Source organism: Macaca thibetana, chromosome 4 (genome assembly GCF_024542745.1).
Source record: "Macaca thibetana thibetana isolate TM-01 chromosome 4, ASM2454274v1, whole genome shotgun sequence".
Classification (NCBI taxonomy): Eukaryota; Metazoa; Chordata; class Mammalia; order Primates; family Cercopithecidae; genus Macaca; species Macaca thibetana.
Genome location: NC_065581.1, coordinates 17,590,305 through 17,611,250, shown reverse-complemented (window position 1 = coordinate 17,611,250; position 20,946 = coordinate 17,590,305). Strand labels below are relative to the sequence as shown.

Below are 20,946 nucleotides of genomic sequence, written 5' to 3'. Positions count from 1 at the left end.
AGTAGAGATGGGGTTTCACCATTTTAGCTATGCTGGTGGTCTTGAATTCCTGACCTCAAGTGATCTGCCCACCTCAGTCTCCCAAAGTGCTGGGATTACAGGCATGAGACACCATGCCCGGCCCTGACACTGATTTTCCTTCTGACTTTTTGGGAATGGATGTGACAGCAATTCTGCTAAGTACAGATTTCTTAATGCTTTGACAATATTTATTAGGTCACAACATTGGTAACACAGGAATTCAAAAGGTGCAAGAAACAAGAGACACTGGCGATGCAGCATTGTTTTTGTTAATTGCTTATACATTGCCAAAGGTTTTTCAACAAATTCAACCTACTGTTATGTTACTTAAGTAGATGGTTTAAGGCAGTGGTCCCCAACCTTTTTGCACCAGGGACCGGTTTTGTGGAAGACCACCTTTCCACAGACAGGGTGGGGTGGGGTGGAGCGTAATTTCAAGATGAAACTGTTCCACCTCAGATAATCAGGCCTTAGGTGCTCGTAAGGACCACGGAACCTAGATCCCTCACGTGCACAATTCACACCAGGGTTCACACTCCTATGAGAATCTCACGCTGCAGCTGATCTGACAGGAGGCGGAGCTCAGGTGGCAATTCTGGCTCACCAGCCTTTCACCTTCTGCTTTGCCACCCAGTTCCTAACAGGCCACGGACCAGTACCAGTCCACAGCTCGGGGGTTGGGGACCCCTGGCTTAAGGAATACAGGGCTGGTAAAATAATTGTTGAGCCTCAAGTCCAGATTTTCAATACATATGGTGAGGCATACTGAAAGACTGATGTCAAGTATGAGGCAAGTTGACAGATTTTAAGAATTACGGGTGCATTTATATCGCAATACAAAATTATCACTATATTATGGATATATAATATACCCATTTTAGGGTCTTCTCAGTTTTTTTTTCTTTTAGGAGTTTACTTATACATTTATTATGTTATTTATGATTATATGTTTATAAGGTATATATGGCATTTATTAAAATCACTTATGTCCTGGGATGTTTACATTAACAAAGATCTATGAGGAGGATTTTCTCAGTGAAGAGGACTTGATTTACAAAACTGAATTCTAGAATTTTCTGACAGTCAATCCAATTGCAAACGGCTTTATCTGATATCTATCTCAAAGCAGACCTCATTCATCAGGGAAGCTGATGGCATGCTGGATAAATTCTCTAATTCAAACAGAAGGACTCAGCTGTCTTTTCTAAGTATGACACATGAGCAAGGGGCAAATCAAAGTAGGAAAAAAATCATTTTAACATCCAGAATTCATCACAGTATTTAAACAATTAGAATTTTACTTTATTTCAGAATAAGTTTACAGTTGAAAAATGATTTACTAAAGCCACATTATTCATACAGACAAAACTTTCATAGCAAAACCTTGGTACATGAGCATTAATAATTCGAATACTATATGGATATAGAAGATATTTAAAAAATGAAAACGATGTATTCCAAAGGCTGTAATAGGCACGCTATATATGCTTGTACTGGGCCCGCCAAGCATTATACTGTAATTCATTAAATGTGATCCAAGAAATTGCAGATTTTTCAGCACTATGTACTGAAAAGATAAAAAGGAATATAATAGCTACTCTTATGCTAAAGAAGCTTCTACTATCAAGACTACAAAATAGGAGCAGCAAGCCAAACCAACAGATAATGCCTTAGGTTTTCGGAGAAATAATACATGTATGGCTTTTTCATGTTCATTTTTGAGGCTAGTTAGCAAGTCTGGCAGATGGAAAAGAGGAAATTAGTCTATAATAAAACATTAAAGACATAATTTACAAGGCATCTGATATTTAACATGTTCAAACTTGGAAAATAATAACTGAGCTTGATTTTAAAGCAAAGTTGCGAGGTATTACGTAGCAAAAAAATGACTTCTTCTGATTAATGTTTTGGCATAAGAATCTCTTATGCAGAAGAAAAGTAAGTTTTCAAATGACATGGTGGAAAAATATGTAAGATGAATAACTAGAATTTACTTTCAGTTTTCAGTAACTACAGAGAATATAGGTCTTCTAAGGACCAAGAAACTGAATTTGGTCCTTAATATAAACTCTTAGGTCTTTTAAAAGTGTGGGTTGAAATATGTACTCATGCTGACAGTATCCACGCTGATAAAGGTGAACATGTGGTAACAATAAGAAAAAACGTGTACATTTTTCAGGGCATACTACTACTACTACATTATATTGAAATTGCCTAAAAGGTAAAAATGTACATCTTAGATTCTCAAAGGTTTTATTTTTTAACTAGCAATGAAATATAAGTATAAAAGTGAATCATGCAGTCTTTTTATCTATCAGTTACTGTGTTCATGATATGAGGGGAACAGAATTCTTTTTTTTTTCCCTTTAAATCCATAATGTTCACAAGTCATCATGTGGAACTAAAATCACACACAAAGGCAAATCATGAGGAAACGTTAAATATTTCAAAATGCCCACGAGGCGTGCCAGAAACAGTGCTGTGTCTACAGCACAGAATTGTTGGAGGCCAAAGCTAAAGCAGTAGGTGCTACTGCAACTTCTAGCTCTTTACTGCTGCTTTTTTGTTTGTTTGATAGGGGGGGATTCAGGTGAGGGAGTTCGGTCTCTCGGGAAGTTAGGCCATAATTTCTGCAGGTTCAGTGATTAACTTGGATCCATCCCATGCTGTCTTGAACTGTTCAGGAACGGGAAATTCTCTCTGGAAATAGGCAAGAAGAACAAAGTTATTTAAACTACAATGAAGTTATTTAAAAGAAGGCTTCCTTTTGCAAACAGATGGGGAGGCTGATTTTTGCCACATGATAGGCAAAGAAATTCGATCGAATTGCAAGCTGCGTCATGGGGAGGTCTTTGTCACGTGAAGACTTGCATATGTCACGTGTCAGTTCTGTGACTTCAAGTCAGTATCATCATTAAAGCTAAAAGCATCATTTAGAGCGAACCAGGCATCCTTCTAAGCACTGGACAAAGATGAACTCGGCAGATCTCCTATAATAACCCTATGAGCTAGGAGTTCTTGGGGATGCCATCTGCAGGAAACAGAGGCCTGAAAGATTAAGCAACTGGCCCTAAAAGATGTGGCCAGTAACAGCACAGCCAGAATTCAAATCTGGGCTCTATTTTACCCACTACTCTCCACTAAACTTCAACATGCACATGAATCAACTGGGATCTTATGAAAATGCAGATTCTGGCTGGGCACAGTGGCTCACGCCTGTAATCTCATAACTCTGGGAGGCCAAGGCGGGTGGATCACCTGAGGTCAGAAATTCAAGACCAGCCTGGCCAACATGGTGAAACCCTATCTCTACTAAAAAAATACAAAAAATTAGCCAGGAGTGGTGGCATGCGCCTATATTCCCAGCCACTCGGGAGGCTGAGGCAGGAGAATCGCTTGAATCCGAGAGGCAGAGGTTGCAGTGAGCCGAGATCATGCCACTGGACTCCAGTCTGGGCAACAAGAGTGAAAACTCCGTCTCCAAATAAATAAATAAAAATAAATAATAATAATAATAATACTAAAATGCAGATTCTGACCCAGGATCTTATTAAAATGCAGATTCTCCCTGGCTGGGCTTGGTGACTCATGCCTGTAATCCCAGCACTTTGGGAGGCCGAGGTGGGCGGATCACCTGAGGTTGGGAGTTCAAGACCAGCCTGACCAACATGGAGAAACCCTGTCTCTACTAAAAATACAAAATTAGCCAGGCGTGGTGGTGCATGCCTATAATCCCAGCTACTCGGGAGGCTGAGGCAGGAGAATCGCTTGAACTCAGGAAGCAGAGGTTGCAGTGAGCCGAGATCACGCCACGGCACTCCAGCCTGGGCAATGAGAGCAAAACTCTGTCTCGGAAAAAAAAAAAAAAAACCTGCAGATTCTGATTCAGGATCTTATGAAAATGCAGATTCTAATTCAGTAGGTCTGGGGAATGGAATGAGAAACTGCATTTCCAACAAGCTCCCAGGTGATGCCAATGCTGCTGGTTCCAATCACATGGAGTGGAAAGGTTTTATCCCAGAGGTAGCTCTCTACTCTTTGATAAATTGTAAAAATGAGCTTAGGGTTATATACACGTTTGTTACCCTTCACCAAGGCACTCTACTTTTCCCATTGGAAAATACACATACAAACACATACACACAAAGAATAATAGAGAATAGTAAAAATAAAAGTAGTCTGAGTCAACACACTCCTTTCCCAGACAGTGATTCTTAGTGATTCTCCAGTCATTTCAGAAGAGGATAGAAGACCTCCTCCAAGGCAAGGAAGAAGGACCGAAGACTTTCAGAAGAAGATAAAAAACCTCTCCAAGGCAAGGAGGCCTTGGACCTGGCTTCTGGGCCTCTTCGGACTTCCAGTCCATGCAGCGCTTGTTGAAACCTCATGTGTCTGATAAGTGATGCCCATGCTCGCAAGCCGTGGTGTTTTCACGGAACACACATGGGTACTTATCTTTCTAGATGTAGGATCCAACTGTTTCTTTGGGATGAAGTCATTCATTCATTCAAAAGGAAAGGCCTGGGCCAGGCATGGTGGCTGACACCTGTAATCCCAGCACTTTGCGAGGCTGATGCCAGCAGATCATCTGAGCCCAGAAGTACAGGACCAGCCTGGGCCACATAGCGAGACCCCACTGTATAAGGACAAGCCTTACACAGTGTAGTGCTGCTGACGAGCCACTCTGATTTGGCATCTCTTTTGGCAGAGTTGCAGAGGATTCCCAGGAGTGGGGATGGTAATCCCACCCTCTCCTTTGTCTCTGCCTGTCCTCAGGGATACTGTTTCTACAAAACATACAAAAATTAGCAGGGTGTGGTGGCACATGCCTGTAGTCCCAGCTACTTGAGAGGCTGAGGCAGGAAGATCGATTGAGCCCAGGGGGGTCGAGGCTGCAGTGAGCCATGATCGCACCACTGCACTCCAGTCTGGGCAACAGGGCAAGACCCTGTCTCGAAAAAACAAACAAACAAACAAATAAATAAAATAAAGGCAAAGCCCTTGCTATAATGAGTGATGTATTCTTCTTGAGTAAAATCTGCAATGGAAAAATCTTGAAGAACCCACAATCTGAATAACGTGTGTGTGTTTATGTAGCCAATATTCCTTCTGGGGCTCTTCTAGATGGGTAGACGAGGCTTGGTGTTTGTTCTCAAGAACCAGGCCAAGCAGAGAATGTGCCAGATGAAGCCACCTCTTTGATAGTAATTGCACTACAGCTGCCCCAAATCTGTTCCTGGCAGTGAGGGGTTAGTAATATGCTAACGGGTCTTCTCTGGAGACCAACTTCTTTCAAGACGAAACATCCCCTCCATTCATTCCTACACCACAATGCCCATGGCAGGTCCTCTGTGTTGTTCCCTACCAGCTCCAACCAAGAACACATGAAGAGGGCCACAAGGTACTTGACCTATAAGAGGCAAGATCTTGTTTTTTTGGTTTTTTTTTTTTTTTTGAGATGGAGTCTTGCTCTGTCGCCCAGGCTGGAGTGCAGCGGCATGATCTCGGCTCACTGCAACCTCCGCCTCCCAGATTCAAGTGACTCTCCTGCCTCAGCCTCTCAAGGAGCTGGGACTACAGGTGCCCACCACCACATCCAGCTAATTTTTTGCATTTTTAGTAGAGCCGGGGTTTCACTGTGTTAGCCAGGATGGTCTTGATCTCCTGAGCTTGTGATCTGCCCGCCTCGGCCTCCCAAAGTGCTGGGATTACAGGCGTGAGCCACCATGCCCGGCCAAGACCTTGGTTTTTAGCATGAATGCTCAGGTTTTGACTTACACTCATCCTTTAGGCCGGTGGATCTTAATGCTGGCTCCCCACTGGAACTGCCTGGGAAGCTTTAACAATTACAGGTGCCTGGGTCCCATGCCCACAGATTCCAGCTTCATTAGTCTGCAGTGTTCATCCAAACCCCACTGCTTTTCTTAGCAGATCCAGTCCCATGCAGCTGAGCCTTCTGCTTAAACGACTATAAAGCCCAGGGCTCCCTCCAATTTTTGGCTCTGCTACTCTGAAGCTGTTGGCATCAGCTCTCCAGGAATTTTTTTAGGTGGAGAACCCAAGAGAGGAGTCTTCTCTATCTCAGGGTTAGACTGTCCATACACACTTACTAGTGAAGCATGGCCTGAGGCTTGCCGAGTTTTGTTTTTTAAACTGAAATGATGAATTCTGGCCTGTAATGTATGACACGTGGCTGAGCAGAGCTGAAGAAGTTACTGCCAGGTGTGGAAGGGAGAATGTGTCAGCAGTCACGCTGTCTGCCGAAGGAGATCAGCCTGTGTGTCGATTGCTGCGTAGGCCCTGGTGACTGACCCCTCAGGCTGAGGGAGTGCCTCTTCCAGATGTTTGCCTGCTAAGTTACGTTTTCTCCCGTCCTTCTCTGGTTCACTGGCTCCCTGCACTGGCAGACTTAGAGGGAATTTTGTGTTTTTGGTTTGTTTGTTTTTTGGTTTTTTGGTTTTTTTTGGAGACTGAGTCTCGCTGTGTCGCCCAGGTTGGAGTGCAATGGCGCAATCTTGGCTCACTGTAACTTCCGCCTCTTGGGTTCAAGCGATTCTCCTGCCTCAGCCTCCCAAGTAGCTGGGATTCATTCACATGGCTAATTTTTGTATTTTTAGTTGAGATGGGTTTTTGCCGTGTTGGCCAGGCTGGTCTCAAACTCCTGACCTCAAATGATCTGCCCCACTCAGCCTCCCGAAGTGCTGGGATTACGGGGTGAGTCACCGTGCTTGGCCTTCTCTATTGATCTCCCCACTTCCAAGTAGCAACTAGCAGATCCATCACACTTCATGAGCCAGGAAATGCACTTATTTATTCATACTCCCTTTTCAAAGTGTGAGAATATGCGTATGCTTTTTTGAGAAGGTGCTTTGTTGAGGAGAGAAAGCTGAGAAAATAAATAGTGGCCAAGTCTCTTAGACTAGTGTTTCTCAGAAGGGCCATTGGATGGACTTAATGGATATGCTTGTTAAAAATCAGATTCCTGGGCCTCACTCCAGGCCTCCTGAATCCAACCTCAGGTGGAAGATCGGGGGACTGGCATTTTCATAAAACTTCCCGATTCTTACACTTAACCTCTCACTGAAGCATAGCTGCACAAAGAGCCCTACTTATTGTCTTTTCTCTGTCCTCACATTTTTTCTCCGAGGTATTTGTCCTTCTTTCCTTTTACCTCCACCAGAGCAAAGGAAAATATTTAGTCCTACATAATACGAACTCAGATGCACGCTGTGCTATTTGATAAACACCGGTCCATTAAATGAATTATTAGTACACTACCTTGAGAATCGGAAATCCAGGAGTGAGTACAGTCAAGAAGCTAATAGGCGGGAAGAGATGCGGAAGACAGCTCCCTGAATTCCTCTCCTGCCTGTAAATTATGCTACAAATAAAGCTTGCAGGTTGGTGGTTGATTACTCAATCTCTAAGAATGTTAATAATGAAGGCTCCAGAAAAATTCTTGACAGCCGTTTGAAAGGTACTTACATAATCACCATCCTGAGGGATAAGTATGTTCATTTCAGATGACTTGGCGCTCACGATCTCACAGTCTAATGCATCTTCACTGAGGTATATGTGGCAACCTTCTGTCTTATTAATGGAAATTGTTGGCACTCTCCCCATTACCTGAAATAGGAAAAAATATCTGGGACCAAAGCAAAGAAGCAGAAATCACAATGCCCTTGAATAAATACAATCTCTTGGCTTTAGCTTGGGTTTAACCAAACATTAGGATTTACTGGGTCAGAGCTGGGGAGGTGGGTTAATGGCAAAGCCTTCAGGCAGAATAGGATAGGTGGCATTCGGGGACAGAATGAAAAGACCACACAAGGGGATTCTCAAACCTCAGGGTCTCTTTCCTGGGACAAAATTAAGGGATTGATTTGGGAACAGCGGCTAGATGTTCAGAAAAAGCCGCACAACCGTGTTAGTGGATTTGAAACATGTATTTGATTTCATGATAAAGGAAACAAGATGTATTCACATTCATTTGCTTGAAATTTTACTTTTGACAAATCTCTACGAAACTAGGATTAAAACAAGTTCTAAAGTTGTCACTTACAAGTAAAACTATTCTTGAGTAAAAACTGAGTAGATTTTTTCCTGAACTTAAATAAGAAACACTACCATTCTTTCCACAAAAGTCCTTTGCCGGATAAAAATCTCAGTGGCTGAATTTGAGGCTTACATGAGATGAATGTCTAGGTATTTTGAAATGTATTCATTTCAGGAGCCAAAACTGGGGGCTTGGCTCAGGATACTCATTATATAGATAAATAGGATCATACAAAAGAAGAGGCGATCCTTTGTATTGTTTATAAATATCGAAGTGCTATAAAAGTTCTGATCGGTTTTAAATTTCTCTTCCAACAATCCGTTTTCAGACATCCCCCCAAAATCTCCATAAGGGCAGACTGTTCCCCCAAAGACCGTATTACAACTCTTTAATTTTCCTTCTTGTCATGGTAATTAAAGCGATAAAGACATCTCCTCTTTCACAGTGGAGAAAAGGCTGGATGGCAAACCGGGAGCAACTCCTGTTGATGGTGCAAGTGATGTAAAGAATTCCTTGTGGGGAGTCTGGCCAGGTCACTCTACTTCTCTGGTTCCTCCTCTCTCTTCATAGAAACTGAACACTAAGTTGGAATTGAGCCCCAGTGGAAAAATAAAATAGGCAGGGGTAGTTCAAGGACAGGTACACATAGGGCTCTATCACAAATAATAACACGGCACCTATATCTGTATTTCAAGAATGTGTCTGCAGTCATGTTTTGGTGATTTCTAGATGTCCTTTCTAAATTTTGTGTTTACTTTTATTTTTTTGAGACAGAATTTCGCTGTGTCACTCAGGCTAGAGTGCAATGGCGCCATCTCGGCTCACTGCAACCTCCACCTCTGGGGTTCAAGCGATTCTTCTGCCTCAGCCTCCCAAGGATCTGGGATTACAGGTGTGCACCACCATGCCCGGCTGATTTTTTGTATTTTTAATAGAGATGGGGTTTCACAATGTTGGCCAGGCTGGTCTCAAACTCCTGACCTGCTTGCCCTGGACTCCCAAAGGGCTGGGATTACAGGTATGAGCCACTGGGCCTGGCCAGATTTTGGATTTTTTGACTAGGGATGCTCTATGTGTACTGGAATTTTAAGAATGCTTCTGGTATGTCAGAATTTAATTTCCACAGCATTTTGGGCAGTACTGCATTTGGGTATGTAGTAAACATGTCTTTCTTCCCTGGTGACCTGTGAAAACATTGACAGCAGAGATTGTTTCTTATCAGGAGAGCCGGGCCAAAGAATAGCTCCTCTGCTGAGCGATGGGTGACGTGCATTTAATACATGTTTCTGCATTAATATTGTTTTTCATGAATTTCTCTCTCCATACAATTTTACAAATTTCCATTGATTATCTTAGTCTTTTCTCTCCCCCATAATTTGTACTATCATCTTAGGATAGTTTGCCAAAAATAGGAATGCTGGGCCAAATCATATGAACTTTCATCCATTCCCCTTCCCTACCCTTTTCAATATTTTAGTATTATTGAAGTGAAATCTGCAAACATAAAATTCACCCATTTAATTTAATTTAATTTAATTATTTTTTATTTTTTTGAGATGGAGTCTTGCTCTGTCACCCAGGCTGGAGTGCAGTGGCATGATCTCAGCTCACTGCAACCTCCACTTCCTGGGTTCAAGTGATTCTCCTGCCTCAGCCTCCCGAGTAGCTGGAATTACAGTTGTGTGCCACCACGCCCAGCTGATTTTTGTATTTTTATTAGAGACTGGGTTTCACAGTGTCAGCTAGGCTGGTCTCGAACTCCTGAGCTCAGGTGATCCACCCACCTCGGTCTCCCAAAGGAGGGATTACAGGTGTGAGCCATCACATCTGACCAAATTCACCCACTTTAAGTGTACAATCCAATGATATTGAATAAATTTACAGAGCTGTGCAATCATCACTACAATCCAGTTTGAGAACATTTCTATTAGCCCCCAAATATCCCTAATGCCCATTTATAGTCAATCCCCATCCCCACCCCCAGGTAACTGTTCATCTACCTTCTGGTTCCATTGTGACCAAACCCTTTTAAAACAATGTATTAAGTGTTTTAAATAGGTCGTGATATTCACTTGGTTTGAACATTCAAAAGTTCAAAAATCATTCAGTAAAATGTCTTTCTCTTGTCTCTGAGCCACATGGCCAAGTTTCCAGTCCCCCATGGTTTATCCTTTCAGAGGGTATTTTTATAACGCATGTCTGTATCCTTAAAAATTATGATATATTTCAAACATAGAAACATATAGAAATTATATAACACATACATAAGTACATATATGTCCAACCACCAAATAGCTTTATAGACTATTACATTTTGGCTTATTAGCTTTTTTTTTTTGGATTAAAATCTGGCAATATAGTTGAAGCCTCCAGTCTGTACCATCCAACACCTCATTCACCTTCTTCCTTCCCTCCCTAGATGTAACTCCTGTTCTGAATTTTGTGTTTGTCATTCACCAGGTCTGTCCATCACGTGAGTTGCCTGGGACGGCCATCTGCAGCTCTCATAAGCATATTTAATATGAGTTTTGCATGTTTTAAATTTTTTAATAAATGGATACATTATACATAGCCTGCAATTCTATAATTTGCCTTTATTGCTCAATGTTGTTTTTGAGATTTACCTATTTTTATACATGTAACTGTAGTTCATTTTTTTTTTTTTTTTTTTTTTTGAGACGGAGTCTCGCTCTGTCGCCCAGGCTGGAGTGCAGTGGCCGGATCTCAGCTCACTGCAAGCTCCACCTCCCGGGTTCACGCCATTCTCCTGCCTCAGCCTCCCGAGTAGCTGGGACTACAGGCGCCCGCCACCTCGCCTGGCTAGTTTTTTGTATTTTTTTAGTAGAGACGGGGTTTCACCGGGTTACAGGATGGTCTCAATCTCCTGACCTCATGATCCGCCCGTCTCGGCCTCCCAAAGTGCTGGGATTACAGGCTTGAGCCACCGCGCCCGGCCTCATTTTTTTCTTTTTAGATGGAGTCTTGCTTTTGTCGCCCAGGCTGGAATGCAATGGCGCAATTTCGGCTCACTGCAACCTCCACCTGCTGGGTTCAACTGATTCTCCTGCCTCAGCCTCCAGAGTAGCTGGGATTACAGGTGACCGCCACCATGCCCAGTTAATTTTTGTATTGTTAGTAGAGACGGGGTTTCACCATGTTGGCCAGGCTAGTCTCGAGCGCCTGACCTCAGGTGATCCACCCGCTTCAGCCTCCCAAAGTGCTGGGATTACCGGTGTGAGCCACTGTGCCTGGCCGGTTCATTTTAGCTGCTATACTAGTTAAACTACCAACTGGTATCCTATTGGGAGGGTTTATTAACTTACCAACTGGTGGACATTTAAATTGTTTTTATTGCCATTATGAATAATATTGCAATAAACATTTTCACATGTGTCTCCTTGGCACATGTACTGGGGCTTCTTTAGTGTATACACTGAGAGTGAAATTACTCAGTCACAGACTTTGAATGTGACTTTCTTAGATGCTGCCAATTTGCATTGCAGTGAATGTCACAGATTTACTCCCCCAACATTGATGTATCAGGGTTCTCATTGTTTCACCTCCTTAGCAATCCTATAGCATCAGACTTTAGTATGTAGGCAGTCCTCAAATTGATAAGATTCAGTTAACCTAGCACCATGCAAAGTAAGGACAGCCTGAATGCAAAATGGATGAGTGTGAGAAGACATCACTAAATGTGGTATTAATTGGTATCTATACTTCTACTAGTTAGGTAGGTTATAAGTATTTTCATACATTTATCAACCGCTTTCTTTTTTGTCTGAATTGCCTTAATATTCTGTGCCCATTTTTCTATTAGATTGTTCGCCCCTTCCTTCCTTCCTTCCTTCCTTCCTTCCTTCCTTCCTTCCTTCCTTCCTTCCTTCCTTCCTTCCTTCCTCCTTCCCTCCCTCTTTCCCTCCCTCCCTCTCTCCCTCCCTTCTCCTGCCCCTCTTCTCTCTTTCTTTCTTGTTTCGCTCTTGTTGCCCAGGCTGGAATGCAATGGCATGATTCTTGGCTCCCTCCCTCCCTCCCTCCCTCCCTCTCTCCCTTCCCTTGCCCCCTTCTCTCTTTCTTTCTTGTTTCACTCTTGTTGCCCAGGCTGGAATGCAATGGCACGATTCTTGGCTCACCGCAACCTCTGTCTCCTGGGTTCAAGCGATTCTCCTGCTTCAGCTTCCTGAGTATCTGGGATTATAGGCATGCACTACCATGCCCAGCTAATTTTGCATTTTCAGTAGAGACGGGACTTCTCCATGTTGGTCAAGCTGGTCTCGAACTCCCAAACGCAGGTGATCCGCCCACCTCAGCCTCCCAAAGTGCTGGGTTTAAGGCATGAGCCACTGTACCCAGCAGCCTTTTTCTTATTGATTTAAGTTCTTTATAAATTCTGGATACAAATCCTTTTTGATTATCTGCATTGCAAATATCTTTCTTCAGTCCATGGCTTGTCTTTCAGCTTCACGTTATGTCTTCTGCTAAACATATAATTTAAATTTTGATGTAGTTAAAATGACCAGTCCTTTCTTTATGGTTTGTGCTTTTTGACCCTAATTAATTTATTTCCTACTCTGAGGCATAAAATTTTTCTTCTACATGTTATTATCAAAGTTTAAAAGTATTTGTTTTTCACAATTAGCATTTTACTTCTATGTAGGATGTGAGGTAGAATTCAGTGTATTTTTTTCCCACACGGATAATCAATTGCCCTAAAATACAAATTTCCATCTATGCATCTATCGATTTCCGGGCTCACTAGTCTGTTTCATTTATCTATTTTTGTATACCACTAACAATATAGCACTTTACAATGAGTCATTATCAGGCATGCAATTCCCTTCACCTTATTCATCTTTCACAGTTTTAGCTATTCTTGTCCATTTGTTTTCCAAATGAATTTTAAGACCATTTTTTCATTTAAAACTCTGTTGAGATTTTGAGCTGAATTTCATTAAACTCACATTAAATAACTGAGACCACTGATAGTGTTGTGTTCCTGTTCACTGACTTACAACACCACTCTTGCATTCTTTGTAACTATCTCCCATTTCTGTTTACTTTTTTTTTGCTAGGTACCTACAGTTTTGTTGCACCTAGCAACAAAATAGCTATTTCAACCTTATTTTCCGTTACATTTTCTTTTCTTTCTTTCTTTCTTTTCTTTTCTTTTTTTTTTTTTTTGAGACAGAGTCTAGCTCTATTGCCAGGCTGGAGTGCAGTGGTGCGATCTTGGCTCACCGCAACCTCCGCCTCCTGGGTTCAAGCGATTCTCCGGCTTCAGCCTCCTGAGTAGCTGAGACTACAGGCGCCCGCCACCATGCCGAGCTATTTTTTTGTATTTTTAGTAGAAATGGGGTTTCACCGTGTTAGCCAAGATGGTCTCAATCTCCTGACCTCATGATCCACCAACCTCGGCCTCCCAAAGTGCTGGGATTACAGGTATGAGCCACCGCGCTCAACCTCATTGCATTTTCTAAAACTTATTTGTGGTAGAAAGAAATGCTATTGATTTTTGCCTGTTCATATCATATCCTACCATCTTGCTGAATATTTTTTCAGTTTTATAGTTTCTTGAATCTCTTGGGTTTTATATAAACGCATTTATTTTGTTGGGAAATAAGGACATTTTTATCTCTTCCTTTTCCAGTTTTATCTCTCTCAATCATTATCTTATTGCATAGGTTATTGCTTGAGCCCAGGAGTTTGAGACTAGCCTGGGCAGCAGAGCTATGCCCTGTCTCTACAAAAGATTAGCTAGGGATAGTGGCACACTCTTGTAGTCCTGGCTACTCAGGAGGCTGAAGTGGGAGAATCAATGGAGCCCAGGAGTTTGAGGCTGCAGTAAGCTGTGATCACCACACTGTACTCCAGTCTGGGCTCAAGCAAGACCCTGTCTCAAAAAAAAAAAAAAAAAAAAAAAAAAAAAAGATAGAAGTTATAATTGGCCAAAACCAAGAAGTCCTTTAGATTTTGGCATACTATAAAATTCCATTTGGCTAAATCAAAATGATTAAAGATTTAAATTCACAGATTTTCTTCTGTTTTGCAAATTCAACTCCAACTCTACTTCCCAGGTTGTTTTTCTGATGATCTCACTGATTCTTTAGAAAAACTTCCTCCTCGTGATCCAGGACCAATTTTTCCTGAGAAAAAAGTTCTCTTTGGAATGGTGCTAATCATACTAGGAGAGTCTCACAGTATTTTTATTTATGCATTAGTTGATTCACTCAAATCATACTCATCAAACATTTACTGGACGCCTACTATGTACAGGTACTGTGCAAGTTTCTGGGGCTATAAAGAATAGTTAGCTCTCTCTCTTCTTTTTTTTTTTTTTGAGATGGAGTCTCTCTCTGTTGCCCAGGCTGGAGTGCAGTGGTGCGATCTCAGTTCACTGCAACCTCTGCCTCCCAGGTTCAAGCGATTCTCCTGCCTCAGCCTCCCAAGTAGCTGGGACTACAGGCACCCACCACCACACCCAGCTAATTTTTGTAGTTTCAATATAGATGGGGTTTCACCATGTTGGCCAGGCTGCTCTCAAACTCCTGACCTCAGTGATCCACCTGCCTTGGCCTCCCAAAGTGTTGGGATTACAGGCGTGAGCCACCATGCTGGCCAGTTAGCTGTCCTTGAAATTAGATGGTATGCCAGTAATGGAAACACAAAATGGGATCTGTTAGAAGAGATTGAAAAGACAGAACTAACACTGAGAAGTAAGAGAGGGGTCTATCAAGTGGGTGATGATAGAGCTGTGTCCAGAGGGAACAGGAATAAGAGTATTTTAGGTGGCCACTGGGGAGTCTTGCTCTGCCGCCCAGGCTGGAGCGCAGTGGCGCGATCTCAGCTCACTGCAAGCTCCGCGTCCCAGGTTCACGCCATTCTCACGCCTCAGCCTCCCGAGTAGCTGGGACTACAGGTGCCCGCCACCACGCCCCACTAATTTTGTTTTTGTATTGTTAGTAGAGACGGGGTTTCACCATGTTAACCAGGATGGTCTCGCTCTCCTGACCTTGTGATCGCCCACCTTGGCCTCCCAAATTGCTGGGATTACAGGCGTGAGCCACCCGCCTGGCCGCAAGGCTCCTTCTTATAGGCGGAGTGGATGGTCTGTGCAAGGCCATAGCTTACAGCATGGTTGGAAAGGCTCTGCTTACCTGGATTTGAATGTCCTGGGAGTTGATCACTTCCACAATGCCCACCACATTGTCAAACACCAGGCCGAGCTTCTTACAGTTGTCTAGCGGGGAGAAAAAAACACACCAAAAAAACAACTCCACTAAATACATACAGCTTGTTTCTATAACATCATAAATAACCATAGAGCCATAATTCTGCCCTACCAATTATAATGGAGTTTACTTTCCCTTTTATCTGAAGAGTTGATTTTTCGCATTTGAAAATGTAAGCCACTTGTTTCAGCTCAGTCTCTGAAATCACAAGGTCATTCCTGTCCTCTTGGTACTCCTAGAATTAAGACAAATACAAATACATAAGGATACATAAACAGAATCCACTGCACACTGAAATTGCTACGAGCTCAGCATGAAGTATGGCTTTGCAGTATATTCGTTCGGAACCATCTCCTTATGGATGAAACCACAGGTCTTACTCTCATTGTTAGGATGGGAAACACGGAACCACTTCTTGGAAGCACGTCAGTATCTCTTTGTAAACATCAGGCATCAGGCACCCTAGCAGGTGGGAGGCTGGAGCAGGGATGTGAGAGCTTTTTGTTGAGACCTTGATGCCAAGTCTGGACTCGATGCTGCAGCAAAACCTGCTGTGTCAAACAGGAGTTGGGCAAACAGGCTGGTGAAGGGTCACAGCAGTGGTCTAAGCCCCGTGTGTTTTCAAGGCGATGACAACTCTCCAGGGACTGTGGTCCTTCATCTTTAGGGAAGCCCTCCAGATCAACAGGAGACACCAGCTTTCACTCCCATTTGAAGTGTCTGCATCCTGCTCACACAGTTAGCCCAGACAGTGCGGGGTGGCAGCAGTAGGGTACAGAGGAATCAATCCCTCTATCTGTGGGACCGGACGAAACATCTCCCAGCACGTGAGAGTGGGGCAGACTTCCCAGTTCCATAGATTAACAGTCTGTCTTGCTGCCTGATTAAAAGCTTAGAGAAAGAATAGCTAAATCCACAGAGACAGAAAGTAGAATGGTAATTGCCAGGGGCTGGGAGGGGTGCAGGGGGAGAAATAGGGAGCTATTGGTTAAGGGTACAGACTCTTGGTTCTGCAAGATGAAAAGAGTTCTGTGCTGGGTGGTGGTGATGGCAGCACAACCATGTGAACAGACTTAATGCCACTGAACTGGACACTTAAACACAGTGAATAGTCCATTTTATGTTACGTGTATTTTACTACCACTTACAAAATAATTTAAAAAGTTGAAGAAAAGAATGCATGAGAACCTGTGAAAATAAAGTTTATGGAAGCATTCAGAAACGCCCTGGTTTCTACTCTAGCCAGTGGTTTTTGCCTCTGCCACTTCACTTAGGTGGTTAATAGGTACAAATATATAGTCAGAAGGAATAAATCCTAACTTTCGATAGCAGAGTAGGGTAACTGTAGTTAACAGCACTGTCTTATATATTTCAAAATAGCTAGAAAAGAGGCCTTGAAATGTTCCTACCACATAGAAATGACAAATACTCAAGGTAATGGACACCCCAAATATCCTGACTTGATCATTACCCCTTCTTTTTTTTTTGAGACAGAGTCTCACTCTGTCACCCAGGCTGGAGTGCAGTAGCATGATCTCAGCTCGCTGCAACCTCTGCCTCCCGGGTTCAAGTGATTCTCCTGTCTCAGTCTCTCAAGTAGCTGGGATTACAGGCGCGTGCCACCATGCCTGGCTAATTTTTGTATTTTTAGTAGAGATAGGGTTTCACCATGTTGGCCAGGCTGGTCTCGAACTCCTGAGCTCAGGTGATCCTCCCACCTCAGCCCTCCCAAAGCGCCAGGATTACAGACATGAGCCACTGAACCTGGCCAATCGTTATACATTCTATGCATATAACAAAATATCACAGGTACCCCATAAATATGTACAAATGTTATGTATCAATAAAAAAATTTTTAAAAAAGAAATCCTTCAGATCTTGGTAAATGGTTTGACTGTTGCTCCTTTCATTGGCACGTGTCAGGAAAATAAAGGTTAAAATGCTTCACTTACCACTCTCCATTTCTTTCCTTCCAACTCCAACACTGGGGCATGTTTCTGAGAAGGATGAGATTTAGGAGATGTAGGACTTGGAGTGTGACTTTTGGTAGGAGATCGAGTTTGCCCTCCTTGAGCACGCAGGCTGGGATTTTTGTATGTCTTCTGGTCATCTGTGACATGGCGGAGCCCTAGGAGGACAACACACATGGACACATTTATTTTATGCAAAGGGAGATGTCTCTAACTTGCTAGATGAACATGCTGTAAAGAAAGAGCATAAGAACTTTTGGTAATGCAACTTTCAAAACAGTCTAGTGCTTTGTCCAAGTCAGCATGCAGGAGCTGAGTCCTGTACAAGTTTACAGTTGATGGAAGCACTGTAAGTTTTTTTTTTTTTTTTTTTTTTTTTTCTGGACATGGAGTCTCCCTCTGTCACCCAGGCTGGAGTGCAGTGGTGCGATCTCAGCTCCCTGCAACCTCTGCCTCCCGGGTTCAAGCGATTCTCCTGCCTCAGCCTCCTGAGTAGTTGGGATTACAGGCATGCACCATCACGCTTGGCTAATTTTTGTATTTTTAGTAGACACAGGGTTTCACCATGTTGGCCACGCTGGTCCTCGAACTCCTGACCTCAGGTGATCTGCCCCCACTGGCCTCCCAAAGTGCTGGGATTATAGGCGTGAGCCACTGCACCGGCCAAGTATTTTTTTTTTTTTTTTAATTTGAGGAACCTCTTCTGTTGAGATATAAAATGATAGATAAAAATCCTGCAAAGAGCTAATACCTGACGAAAAAGGATCACATCTTACTTCTTCTCTTATGGCTAAATCATTCTCTAGACACAGCCTAAAAGGTTAGGGCATTCCAGTGAGTATATATCAGAATATGGAATTGACTTTATGAATCCATTCCTTTACTTTGCAAATGAGTTTCACAGGGCATAGCAGAGCCAGTTGGAGCCAGAGAAAAATTTAGAATTTTGGATTCTTAGCTCCAAGCCCGGTATAGTGGGATATAATTCTTTGACAAGCCTGAACACTGCTTCAGGACAGAGGAGCTAATGTTTGCCATTTTTATTTATTTACTTTTATTTATTTAGAGACAAGGTCTCACTCTGTCACCCAGGCTGGAGTGCAGTAGTGCACTCCAGCTCACTGCAGCCTCCACCTCCTGGACTCAAGCAATTCTCCCACCTCAGATTCCTTAGTAGCTAGAACTGCAGGTGTCTGCCACAATGCCCAGCTAATTTCTGTTTATTTTTGGTAAATACGGAGTCTCACTATGTTGCCCAGGCCGGTCTTGAACTCCTGGGCTCAAGCAATCGGCCCACCTCGGCCTCTCAAAGTGCTGTGATTACAGGCATGAGCCAGCATGCCCAGCCTGCTATTTTTATTTCACTTGATCTTGATGCCTTGGTTGTAAATGATGATGTGCAAGCACCGAGGGCTAAAGCAAGGATGCAGCACAGTGATCCATTTAGAACCCAGAGTCTCTGAGTTCTTCTTTCTGGTCTACACAGTGACCCCCTGAGCCCCTCTGCATGGACATAAGGAACATGGCAGGCTCCTGTCTTCCCAGCACCAGCGGCCCCTCTCCCTGCATGCTGGAGGCAGGGATGGAGTGATGCATCCGTCTCTGGGGCTCCGGCGGCTCACTGTGTCTGGGAGCCAGAGGGAAAGGGAGGCAGCTTCCAGGTCTTGTTTTCTCTCTCACCTTTCGTAATTGCTTCTCCCTGGTTAAGCTGGGCAAATAAAGCTGAGCGTGAAGGAGAAGACTCCTCTTTTCTGCCTTCATTCTCGAAAAGTGGAGGTGGCCCTGGAGGAGGCGGGGGAGGAGGGGGTGGAGGAAGGCCAGGCCCAGAGGAGAGGACAGAAAACGCTGATACTGTGGATGCTACAGGACCCTGAGAAGAGAGAAGACACAGCATTACATTGAGACTGTGCCCTTGCTGGGATTTTGCCCAAGTGAGTCAAAACCTGCTGCCGATGAGGGAGTGGGGTTGAAGCCTCAGCAAAGGCTCCCAGAGGGCACACCTGTGCATCATGGGTCTGTTTGGGAGGGTCTGAACCATGGCAGCTCCAGCTTGGGAACATGGAACATGACTTAGCTGTGTGGCCCTGTCAGTAGGATCTGTGTGGTGATGAGCCCTGCTGCCAAATCAGAGGCAAACGAGCCATACTCCCAAGTCCAGGTCCAAGGCTCAGGATCTAAATGACACCGGGGCTTGGCCAATTTAGAATCACAAGAAAAAAGTGATCCAACCGATAAAACGATTAGCTCTTTTGAGACACTGGAAACTGTAACCACCAATGGGGTGTGGGGGAGGGTAAAAATATTCAGTGGTGATTGGATGCTTCCAAACCTTTTTGAGCAGTGAAAGAGAGAGATACAGAAACTCTCTGGACCTGATTTTCCAAATATGCCTGCCTCAAACTGACCCCCAAACAAGGACCATATGTGACCGGGATGCTTGTCCAACCCAAAGGTAATGAGGGTCCAGGATCCATATGACTTTTCATCAACTGTTGGCTGTTAGTGAATCAACTGAAAATTAAATTCTTCCTGATCCAAGAGCTATGGTTATTCTTATGTTCACTGCTATGTAAAGCACAACCTTTGTTTTCAGTGTGAAAGCCTAACAAATTCGAATGGCAATACGACATGATAGACAAGAGAGGGACTTGCTTTAGTTCAGTTTTGCTTTTTTATTTTTTAAGGAGACGGGTCTCACTCTATTGCCCAGGCTGTGTGCAGTGGCGTGAACATAGCTCACTGCAGCCTCAAACTCCTGGGCTCAAGCGATTCTCCTGCCTCAGCCTCCTGAATAGCTGGGACAACAGGCACATGCCACTCTCACTGGCTAATTTTTATTTTTTATTTTTTTGTAGAGATGAGGTCTCACTATGTTGCCCAGGCTGGTCTTGAACACCTTAAGTAATCCTCCTACCCTGGTCTCCCAAAGTGCCAGTTTTTATGGACCCCATAGATGATATTTTCACAGAACTTAGAACTGGTAGATAGAAACACAAATATACAGCAAACTTGGCCTATATATTGTTTTGCTTTTATTTATTTATTCATTTTTGAGATGGAGTCTTGTTCTGTTGCCCAGGCTGGACAGCAGTGGCGTGATCTCGGCTACCTACAACCTCTGCCTCCCAGGTTTAAGCAATTCTCCTGCCTCAGCCTCCCGAGTAGCTGGGATTACAGATATGCACCACCAAGCCCAGCTAATTTTTGTATCTTTAGTAAAGACAGGGTTTTGCCATGTTGGCCAGGCTGGTCTCAAACTCCTGACCTCAAATTATCCACCTGCCTCAGCATCCCAAACTACAGGGATTACAGGCGTGAGCCACTGTGCCTGGCCCTGTTTTACTTTTAAACCCTCAAGTAGAACTGTATACCTATAATAGGGAATTATAAACAAATCCAATAGTCAGGAAGCTTAAAAAATTGGGAATAATGGAAATGTGGCTTGGACTCATCAATTTTCAATATCAAATGTGAAAGGTAAAACATTACGTAAGTGCCAAATATTAATGAAAACAGAATATCCTTGTCATAAACAATTTACTATTATGCAGTATCAAAATCAGGGATTCTTAATCTGTAGTAGTTTTCAGTTAAAAACAAAACAAAACATGCTGGCTCGGGCATGGTGGCTCACGCCTGGAATCTAAGCACTTTGGGAAGCCGAGGAGGG

The 20,946-nt window shown here is 43.3% G+C and overlaps 1 protein-coding gene across 1 annotated transcript in view; it reads right to left on the bottom strand.

The window, feature by feature from the left end:
- Positions 1-1,301: 1,301 nt before the first annotated feature.
- The window catches only part of CAP2 (cyclase associated actin cytoskeleton regulatory protein 2), a 169,072-nt gene continuing 149,427 nt past the window's right edge, over positions 1,302-20,946 (bottom strand). Inside the window, exons 8-13 of the mRNA XM_050788036.1 lie at positions 18,957-19,146; positions 17,259-17,434; positions 15,418-15,541; positions 15,232-15,314; positions 7,507-7,647; positions 1,302-2,721 (exon numbers count right to left, since the gene is read on the bottom strand). Of these exons, the coding sequence (XP_050643993.1) occupies positions 2,638-2,721; positions 7,507-7,647; positions 15,232-15,314; positions 15,418-15,541; positions 17,259-17,434; positions 18,957-19,146 (798 nt within the window). The 3' untranslated portion in view covers positions 1,302-2,637. The remainder of the gene's footprint in view (positions 2,722-7,506; positions 7,648-15,231; positions 15,315-15,417; positions 15,542-17,258; positions 17,435-18,956; positions 19,147-20,946) is intronic.